Source organism: Phyllopteryx taeniolatus, chromosome 16, assembly GCF_024500385.1.
Source record: "Phyllopteryx taeniolatus isolate TA_2022b chromosome 16, UOR_Ptae_1.2, whole genome shotgun sequence".
Classification (NCBI taxonomy): Eukaryota; Metazoa; Chordata; class Actinopteri; order Syngnathiformes; family Syngnathidae; genus Phyllopteryx; species Phyllopteryx taeniolatus.
Window position 1 is genome coordinate 6,403,616 of NC_084517.1, and position 10,836 is coordinate 6,414,451.

The following is a 10,836-nucleotide window of genomic DNA, read 5'->3' on the forward strand; positions in this document are numbered from 1 at the left end:
ATTGCATTTTTTTTTTTTTTTTTTTTTAATCAAACATGTTTTAAGATTTAGTTGAGACATGTAAATAAATAGAGTAAATCAGGCATTTAAAAAAAAAAAATGTAGAATGAATACTAGGTGATTTGATTCATCTTGGCGTGTGTGCTTCAAGCCGGGATAGGCTTCAGCGATCCTGCTATTCATTACCAGATGCCGAAGAATGACCGAGGCGGGCGGGACTCATTGGCCACATTGCGCCAACGGTAAAAGTGAAAGTAAACTGTCAGTGAAATGGGCGCTGTTCGGATCAAAGCGGATCCAGTTCATCATCGACAGCGACACTGCGGCGTGGTGAGTCCTCAAAGAAGCTTCATTGTTCAGTGTTGTGTTGCGTTCATGTCCTCGTTGCTGCTCGGCGAGTACAACACGGACTTTAATGTGCGGATGGGGAGGGATTTGTCTCTAAATGATTTACACATATATATCCGCCATTTACACGTGTTTTATAATGTTGTGTGTGCAGTTATCACGCCTTATCATTCGTAAATATTCATTTCTGCTTGGGCATCGAGGAAGGTGCGATATTTTTGAGGCAAACGTAAAGTTTTCAAGATAATGGCACGACGACGTCCCGCCTCCATCCGCTAGGCGGCAGTGTTGCTATCTCCGTTGAGAGCATTTACTGCCAAATAGATCATTGAGAGCTACCCGGACCGCCGCATGAACATGGAAAATTATTTAAACACTGTTTTTCTTTCTTTTTCTTGTACTTACGAAAGACGGGAATGCCGGTTGCCCACCTTGTTCAGCCGTGGTCGGTTTCCCGGGGATTTCACCATAGACTCTTGGATTCCCATAAAAAGTCATCAACGGAGACAAGCGACACTGCCGCCTAGCGGATGGAGGGTCTTCCCACACGTGTGAAGATTCTTGTCTCTTCCTTATCGTTGTGTCCTGACCAGTGACCCGAACTGAGGCAAGGGAGGCCTGCGGTTCTTTACAAGTGGTCCTGAGTTCCTCTGTGGCCTCCTGGATGAGTCACTGTTGTTCTCTCGGGGTAATCGTTGTAAAGGTTCGCCACTGTTCCATGTTTTCGGGGGACGGAGGAAGCTTGTGCGAGTTTGATTTGAGGGGTCAAGTCGTCGTTTGTGTCGCCGGCCGGCCCCGATGGCGCGCGCTTTCAAAAGCTAGCCCTGAACTGAACCAACATAAAGATATCTTGAACTGGAATTATAGTCAGAAAAAAACTGTAGATCAATTCAATACATATATCTGTAATTCACATAGCGGATATACTGTAGTATCGTATCTGCAACTGAATTGGTGATACTGTATCTGTACACTGTACCGCCCCTACACATGAATGGCAAAAGTGATTGTAATTTGTCCTCGGAAGAAGAATGTCTGGGTGGATATCTGAAATGACCACTGTGGATGAGATGATGGTATTTGCGGAAATCTGAAATGTTCTTTTTGTCTGCACCACATATCCACATATCCACATATCCCTTGCAGCTGTTAAATATTAAAAGTGCATGAATAGTGAGCTGCGTTTCTGGCTGCTGGTTCCGCCATTCTATTTGCTCCTACACTCCCTTAGGGTTCGCCGGTGAGCGGAGCGTCCTTGCCGCACCGTGCGATTTTCGCCCCCTGGTATTTTTAAGGCGGGTTGGCTGAAAGAAGGCGCCCGACCGAGTATTGCCTTCCTTGCTATCTTGCTTGTCGCCAGATCTATGTCTCATCCCTGCCAGAAGTACAGTATGTACGGTTTATTGGTCTTTTATACTGGAAGTACTCGATTATCAGTTCTCAGCGTTTTCATCCTCTGGTTGGATTTGCTTTTTTTTGCATTTGTACCTTGTATTTGTATTTGTACTCTTACTTTAGTTTGGTTTTTAGTTACTCTTCCCACGTCTACTCACCAATGAACAAAAGTGAGACAGAAATGAAAGATTTATTTCTGACTTGAGAGAGGACAGTAGAGGGGTTAACCTATTTTTTTGAACCCAATTTGTTATTATTTGCACTAATAATTTACATTTTTAGTGTATATTAACAGTGCCGCATAGTATAGTGATCCGCCTCACAATTGTGAAGTCCGGCTTCCTCCCACATTCCAGCAACATCCATGTTAGGTTCATTGAAAACTCTAACTTGCCCATGAGTGTGAATAGTTGTTTGTGTTTATGTGATCGACTGGCGACCAGTACAGTGGCGGTACTCCACCTTCTGCTCAAAATCAGCTGACAAGGCGTGGTTGAGAGCGAGAGGGAGGCGATGCGCAAATTTGGAAAAAAAAAAACATTTTGCACGAGCGTGTGGAGAAAAACTAGAAAAGTATAACTTTTACACAAAATCTAATCGTGAGTTCTTACAAAAAACATATTGACGTGCACGCCCTGCGAGCGGAGGGTCATCGGTTCGTATCCCCGCCGGCGCACATGTCGTTGTTGTTGTGTCCCTGGGCAAGACACTTAACCCACACCGCATACGAATGGATGTTTAGTGGCGGTCGGAGGGGCCATAGGCGCAGAATGGCAGCCGCTTCCGTCAGAATGTCCAAGAGCAGCTGTGGCTACAAAAGTAGCTTACCACCACTCGGGCGTGACTGTCAAGTGAATGAATAATGCATGCAATTGTAAAGTGTCTTTGGGTATCACGCAACGTGCTCTTTACGTTGACTGCATTATTGTTGTTATTATTAACCGCGTCAGAATTAATCAATGTCCGTTTCTTTTCTCTTGTCACTTATTCGACTTTCACAGTGTGAGCCTGGATGTTCACGGTGCCAGAATGACGTGGAGCTTGGGCAACCGCCTGTGTCTCATTGTAAGTAACAGTTCTGTCGTTTGCAAGCAACATTTGAGGAGGAAATATTTTTTACTCTGGGTAGTATAGTGTAGACTCTACAACAATTGTAAACATTCCGTTAGTGAATATAATGCGTACAATTGCAACCAGATATTTACATACACGATATTCCCTCACTTTCTGACATGAAATCAGAATATACTGCTCCTATTTTAGGTCAATTAGGGTTACCAAATGTATTTTTCTTTGCTAAATGCCAGAATCATGACAGACTGATTTTTTTTTTTTTTTTAAAGAGAATGTTTCCTTACTTTCCATTGCCTTGAAACTGTACATTTTGGATATCTTTCAACAAGCTTCTCACAATGGTCGGCAGGAAGGTAGGCCACCTTGCTCGCATATGCCTCTTCAGGTCTGCCCAGAGTTTTTCGCTAGGATTAAATCATCCCTTTGCAATGGCCACTCTAAAACATTGACTTTGTTATCCTTAAGCCACTTTGGAACCAGTTTGGCAGTATGCTTCCCGCTGAATTTCAAGGAGGGAAAACTTATGGTCAGAGGCTGCTTCTCTGCAGCCCGTGAGACCGTGCGCAATCGCCGTCGCTGGAAAATTCTCCTTTCCCTGCTTAGGAGCCATGAAAGAAGGCACTCATTTGATTGACAGCTGAAAGTTCCGGGGAGGCGGGATTTTGAGAGCATTTGGCGACACGCCCACAACGTCTGGAAACTGAAAGAATGTCTCAATTGTTGACCATTTCGATGCCTGATTTCATATACTTTGCCATTTTTGAAACCCATTCATTTCCTGTCCAGCTTGTTAACAAGACTCTTTTCTCTGATGTGCCGAGTTCACGAGACATTTTTTTGGTCTGTTTGGTTGCTCTTTCAAGTCGGATGCCGTTGACACAGTTGTCTGTTGTAGGTATTCCTGAGTTTGATTGAACCATCAAAAGAGGACTGTAAAGACTATTTTACAGAGGACGAATGGGTATGTGTTTTATTAAGTGACTATTTTTTCTTTTTCTTTTTCTTTGACTGTGTAAGTATTGGGCAGCACGGTGGCCGACTGGTTAGCAGTTCTGAGGACCCGAGTTCAAATCCAGCCCCGCCTGCGTGGAGTTTGCATGTTCTCCCCGTGCCTGCGTGGGTTCTCTCCGGGTACTCCGGTTTCCTCCCACGTCCCTAAAACATGCGCGCTAGGTCGATTGAAGACTCTAAATTTTCCGTAGGTGTGAATGTGAATGATTGTTTGGTTATATGTGGCCACCATTCCAGGGTGTACCCAAGTTAGCCGGGATAAGCTCCAGCACGCCCGCGACCCGAGTGAGGAGAAGCGGTACGGAAAATGAATGTAGATATGACGATAGAACAAGATCTAGAACTTCCTACGAAAGGGTCTGGCCGCTGAGTACGATACAAGCACAACATTGAAAACTCCTTAATTTATATGCTCCAGATTATGTTAGCAGGACCATTTAAAAAGTTGGGGTTTTGTCAAATTTGTCTGTTAAGATCGGAGCTATGAATCATTTTCATTTTGTAAAAATGATCATTTGTGTTCCATTAATCTCGTAACACAACTTCTTAGAGTGTTTTGTCAATTTTGTTCAGCCAGTAGAGAGTCACATGGGCCCTTGCCCACGCTAAGCAGGAATTTCAAGTCGACTCTGCTCCAAGTTTGTGCCGCGTCCGAAAAACAAGCACAGAGCAGGCAGAATTAACAATATGATAGTTAAATAGTGGCAAAATGTTGCATAAGCAGTTTGCCAATTGGTATTGATCTGAGAGTGGGGTTGCCACAGTCTTGTTCCTTTCTTGCCACATCTTTTCCATGTTTCTTGAAAAGCGGATTTCGTGAAAGTTCTCTTATGAGTTGGGTTGAATCTATCAGGAGGTCCTGGGGAGAATTCTGTGAAACAACGCCTCCGAAGTCGAACATCATATATTTAAACGTCCCTAAACTTGAATGTTTTGTTTCATTTTGATCACACAGAAAAATACAACGCAACTTCAAATGGTCTCCCTCGTGATCACAGAGAACATCACAGTAAGTCACTGAAGCGGCAGTCAAAAGGAATCGATTTATTGATCGAGCACTCTCACATTGGGGCATTATGTCGCTTGTCTTTTTCCTGAAAGAATGTGGCGGAGTGTACTTTAGAAAGCTACTGTTTTTCACAAAAAATAATGTGTGACGTGCTGGATGACTGCTTTCCTAAACATGTGAGTGAGTAAATCACATATTATTTACTACTAGAATAGGTTTGCATGCTCCCTATTAACTTGTTTGTTTTCCCACCCCAGGAGAAATCCCGTAAAAAGTGTCAACCTGCGTGGAATGTCTCTGTTCATGCTCATCACTTCAAGTGCCTGCTAGCCAAAATGGTGGATTTCCATAAAACTGTAAATGGTATAACACTAACACACTTTATTTGCACTCCCAATAAGAGAAACATTGGACACAAATGCAATTTGATTTGTATGCTTTATTTCCGGCTCTCATTTGGAATTGAATTTCCTTCCATTTCTTCTCCATCTTGACTAAAGTCAAATTAAAACATGTTTCATATAATTGATGGGGTTTTTTTTTGGTATTTATTTATTTATTATTGAATTTTTTTTAAATAAACCTTTTCTAAAAAATATATTCAGCGCAATTTATTAGTCTAATTTATTGAGAAAAAAGTAGTTTCATATTCATTAAAAAATACTTTTGAGTAGCCCACTTCCTACATAATTCTACTCTCTTGAGTTGGTGACGTTTGCGTTTTGAATCATCAAATATATGGATCCAAAAATAAAATCAGGAACTATTTGACTGTGTTGTGAATGTATATAATCAATTTCACATTTGGAATCAAGTTTTCTATGACGTTGTAATTTATTGAGAGGCACCTGTACTTGAGTCATTTTGTGAGGACTATGAAGAATGCAACCTGTGGAATATGTGCTTGAGATTCAAAAGTTGATCAATGACGTTTTCTTTTGCAATGCAGGCTGTGAATATGGTGAGTATAAGCTTCTATTACATCATATTGAAATAACATTTGCTGATATCCAAATAATTGTGAATTTTCTGAAAGTAAGGAATATCTTCTGTCCTTCTGTCCTCTTCAGAAAGTGTCTGCCCATTATTTGAGAAAAGCTGGCATGCTGGTAAGTGGTTTCAAATCGTTTATTTTCACAAATTCTGGTGAATATTGAACATTTGCAAGAAGTATTAGAAAACGACTGAGAATGAGCTACATGCAGTTGATGTGACGAGTAACATAAACACACACGCATCCTTATCGTTCATGAACGTTAATGATCAACGTCTTTATTACGGCAACAGTTTACCATTTCATGGCGCAATGTGTGCTGGGAGCCACACCGCTTCACCATTGTGACGCATGCGCAATACAGCAAGTCTGTGCGACGCCAACCAAAATCCCATGATGCAGTGGAAACGAGTTCATTACTCTGTAAATGACTGTAGAATTTACAGGAATGTCTAAAGGTGTATATCTGCATGTAGGTTCTACATAGGCTCGGGTAATAGTCATCATCAATGACTACACGACACAATTTGACACAGCTATAGTCATGTTCACATCTACACAATCCAAATGCATTTGTAGCAGGAGACATTTGATTCGAGATGGTTGACTCCATATTAAGATCACAACGAAACACTTTCATGAGCAACGGAAGGGCTGGATTTATATCCATTTGAGTCACCGCACATATAATATTGACATGTTCAATATCGCTGTATATATTTAGTAACAGATGGCAAAATGCTCACATTCTATTTCTTGCTACCGCCACCGAATTCCTTTCGAAAGTGAGTTCATTGAATCGCCTGGCATTTCTTCGTTCAGCAGCAACCGCGCTGCCGACAGCAACAGCACCGCAGACGATAGTCACATCACCGGTTTGGTCATCTCAGACTGCGCCACTGCCGACATCACGTGCGGTGTCGCCAAAATTGACGCGTTTGGGAAGAAACGAACAACATGCCAAGAAGTCTAAAGCCTGTCAAAGCAACCGTAAGTTTGATTGTGACTCTTCGTGTTTTCAACGTGTTATCGTTTGCCCAGTGAGGTGACCTCTGAGGTCGACCGTAAGCCCGTTTGCGGTGGTGGTCAATCTGTAATTTGTTCATATTGAGGACATTTTTCCCATTGTAAATAATACAAAGAATAAATCCATTCCAGGGTCAAACTGTCACCCTCACAATTCCGTTATTCATTTACATGCATTATTGAGAAAAAAATCCAATAAACACGAAGCGTACAGGACACGGTGGAATGCTCTAGTGCTTTACATGCCTGCCTCACAGTTCTGAGCTTTGGGATTCGATTTTGGGCTTGCGTGGGACTTCTCCGAGTACTCCGACTTCCTCGTTCGGTTCGTTTGAAGACTCTATATCGGGGCTCGCCGACACGGTACCTGCGGGCGCCAGGTCGTCTCCCAAGGACCGCATGAGTAGCCCGCGGGTGTGTTCTAAAAATAGCTTATCGGTGATGGGACATTGTGATTTCCTCGGAATTTTCTTGAGGTTGCATATTGAATTGTGATTGTTTCTTACCTTGCTAAATCATTGCGAACTATGCTGAGAAATAATTCAAATCTCACTTGACATCATTCATGTTTGAAATTGAAGAGCTGTATTTTGTCCAGAAAATGTTAACGTTGAGGGTCCACTCAACTTCTAACTTGTTTATTACAACATGTTTTGTTATTTTGTTCAAATAACAAATCATCAAAGCTAATTATCGATGCGTCTTTCTTTGACCAGACATGATTATCCTGACGGTTCTATTGGGGATTTCTTCAACCCTTGCCATGGTTTTGCCGTTGGCTGTTTACTTTTACATGCGCCGCCGGAAGACGCAAGACAAGATGTGGCGGCAGGTGAGTCCGGAATGGTGACAGGATAGTTTGATGAATGTGCTCATAATCATTTAAAAAGCCCTCAGTGAAATTGGAGCCTATCCCAGCCGCATCTGGACCAGAGGCAGGGTACGCTCTCGACTGGTCGCCAGCCAATCACAGGGCACATATAGCCAAACGACCGTTCACGCCTGCGGGCAATTTAGTCGTCATGCGTGTTTTTGAAATGTGGGAAGAAGCAAGAGTACATCCTCCCCATTCAGTTGCCAAATCTACACAGGAGGGCCTGAGCCGAGATTCGAATCCGAGACCTCTCGACTGTGAGGCGGATGTGCTAACCGCTAGCGCCATGTGCGGGCTGCCCTCAATTGGATTACTTGAAATGTATTAATTCGAGCTGCCCTGCAATACTAGAGGTATTTGATCATAGCTAAATGATCATACTTTTGGGGAATTTTGCAATGATTGATCATTCATAAAAGGGCAAATTTGTATCTGTGTCAGCGTAGTGCAGGGAATTAATGGTTACTTTCTGTTTTCTCTTCAAGTATGGCAAAGCGTCTGCAAATTCTGAAGTACTGGTAAGTGTCAATGAGGATAATATTGAGATCACACTTTGGATACAGCTACTTTGATGTGTTAGTTAAATGTATAGACTGTATACACACTCAAGCGGGCTGAGCACCATCTGGTGTGAATGTGAGTGCGAATGGTTGTTCGTTCGTTCGTATGTGCCCTGTGATTGGCTGGCGACCAGCTCAAGGTGTACCCCGCCACTCGCCTAGAGTCAGCTGGGATAGTGCTCCAGCACGCCCGCGACCCTTGTGAGGCTAAGCGGTACGGAAAACGGTCGGATGGATGTTTCAAGAGACCGTTTCGCCTTTCGTCTGTTTGGATTTCAAACACTAACATAATTGTCATGTACACACGGCCAGTACCTGTACAGAATAGGACGAAGTCTGCAATGCGAAACGGACAATTCCATGAACAGTTTGAAAGTTACCAGAATCAAATTGTAATAAACTCCTAATAGGAGAAGAAATGAAGTAGCGCGAGGCCAGTGTGAGGTAAATGTTTATCAAGTCATATCGTGTCACTTTCCCCTCTCACGGCACCGCCGGCTTCACCATTGGCGACTATAATGCCAACGCGTGCCCGGTCGAACCGGTCATAGCGTCTTTCAAGTTTTCGGAAACAATATCTGTGTGGTCTCCTGGTCCTCGGGCATCGCTTGTTGTGTCTCCACCAGTCAGCTTTGTTCTTTCACGTGCGTCTCGTCCAGCAGTGCCTCGTTATCTCATTAGTTGGTGCGCATTTCGGTTTTTGTCTTTTTTTAGGTGTGTGACAAATATATTTTCCCGCCCCGGGATCCTTGTTTTAGTTGCAAGCGCTCTTTGGTTATCTGCTGCCAGTAGGCTTCTTCATGTTTTGAATAAATCATTTTAGTTTTACCGCCTGCACTTTTTTTTTAGTTTTTTGGATGTGATGCGGCACATGTGATGATACTTTTGTATACTGTAGATGGAGGCTTATTGTGCTCTCTTTTCTCTTCAGATGGAGCACATTGGAGTTTCCGCATCATAAGCTACGCATTAGAGCAGAGGCGACAACTTGGCAAGCATAAAGAGCCGGAGAACAAACGGATGCCCGCACTAACACAGAGCGAGCTACTTAAAGCTTCACATGAGAAGGTCAAAATATTAGTAACAGCTCTCAGCGAGCTGCAATACAGTTCGACACTACAAACAATAATGAAGATGTTCAATTCATATTACTCTGGCTGGCAGTGTCAATAAAAACGAATATCTTCATACATGTGTGTCAGAAAAGCTTCAGGAGGAGTGTGTCTCTCTCTCTCTCTCCTCCTTCACTCTAGTTGCCCCGCTGGTCTGGAAAATGGTTACCAGAGCTGCAACCTCAACCTGCCCCCCCCCCAGCACACTTCCCACTCTCTGTCCCATCATGACGACATCAACAATTCCTCTTGGACATGAGGAAGAGTTCCCTCCGGCTTTAAAACTGCTTCCACCTCTCCCGACCTCAAGAAGCTCGGACTGGTCGCTGAGGAGCTGAACAAGTACCTGGCTGTTCTCCAACCTTCCTTTCCTCAGCAAAACCCTGGAAAAGGCCAGTCGCCTCTCAGCTTCATTTACTGGCCCCCAAAATACTTCTCTATGCTTTATGGTTTCCTGACTCTTCTTTGTGTAGCCCACATTAGCATTTACAGCTAACAAACCCAAAAATTGTGAACAATCACACTGTGACCTCTTGCTTCAAAAATATCAAACACTTTTTTTTCTGAAGTATAGTTTTGATAGTGGGGGGAAAAAACAGCGAAGAGCTGAAAAAGAACTCCTATCTGGGGCATCAAGTATAAGCAAATGAGAGCAGTCTTTATCAGAATGTTTGCGAACAAGGCCGGAGAACAGAATGAATATGAAGTGTTTTTCATTCGTGTGTGACGAGATTTTGCACTTCAGGTGGAGCGTTGAGAGGAAGCAAGCAAGAGCACGCATGCTGCTATGATGCATTTGCAAGAGCCACTAATGTCTGCTGCGTTCCCAAAATGGGAGGAATGTTGACCTGGCTCTTCCTACCTTCGTCGACAGGCTTATCCCGCCATAAGCTTCATTTCATTTTATTTTTTAAGTGAGGAAAATTAAAATGTCCATCCAAATAACTGCTATGATATGCTACTGTATATGTATATCCATATACTGTGTGTGTATATGATGTGGACATTCTATTTATTGCTGGCGTCTGGCGAAAACCTCGCATCATCACGTCAGGAAACCAGAAAAACGTCTAGCCTTTAATATTGTACCGGCAAAGAGAGCGAGCCATTTTGAGCACTTTAGATCGGTCAATAATATGTCAACGTAACATACTAAGAGTATTGATTTGTGAAAAAATATGAAATTTGGACATGCGAGGTTTCAGCCAATGCCAACGTTATATAACTATACATTGCAGGTTTTACAACCAATAAAACAAACTGACATGAAATAGGATGATGCTTTCGTAGCTGTACACTTCTTGCTTACTGTTTGTGCAGCACTTGACCTGGAATAATCACTTCCATTCACATTCAGCCATTTCAATACAGTTCTACAATGTTACAGTGCATTTTAAGCCACCTGTTATTTTCACAATGTTAACGTTCCTATT

General features: G+C 42.8%; 1 protein-coding gene across 7 annotated transcripts; it reads left to right on the top strand.

Moving 5' to 3' along the window:
- Positions 1-145: 145 nt before the first annotated feature.
- LOC133466533 (uncharacterized) lies at positions 146-10,679 on the top strand. 7 transcript variants are annotated; one of them, XM_061750346.1, is made up of 11 exons: positions 152-330; positions 2,745-2,808; positions 3,713-3,778; positions 4,784-4,837; positions 4,930-5,013; positions 5,095-5,200; positions 5,908-5,946; positions 6,657-6,821; positions 7,574-7,689; positions 8,217-8,249; positions 9,223-10,679. In XM_061750346.1, exons 1-11 carry the CDS (start codon positions 200-202, stop codon positions 9,250-9,252), a joined length of 888 nt encoding a protein of 295 aa, XP_061606330.1. In that variant the 5' UTR covers positions 152-199; the 3' UTR covers positions 9,253-10,679. The 7 variants fall into 7 exon arrangements, with proteins under 7 accessions (XP_061606335.1, XP_061606333.1, XP_061606334.1 ...); XM_061750345.1 differs by having other exon boundaries at positions 153-330; positions 6,654-6,821; XM_061750352.1 differs by lacking the exon at positions 152-330 and adding an exon at positions 700-1,051 and having other exon boundaries at positions 6,654-6,821.
- The last annotated feature ends 157 nt before the right edge of the window (positions 10,680-10,836 follow it).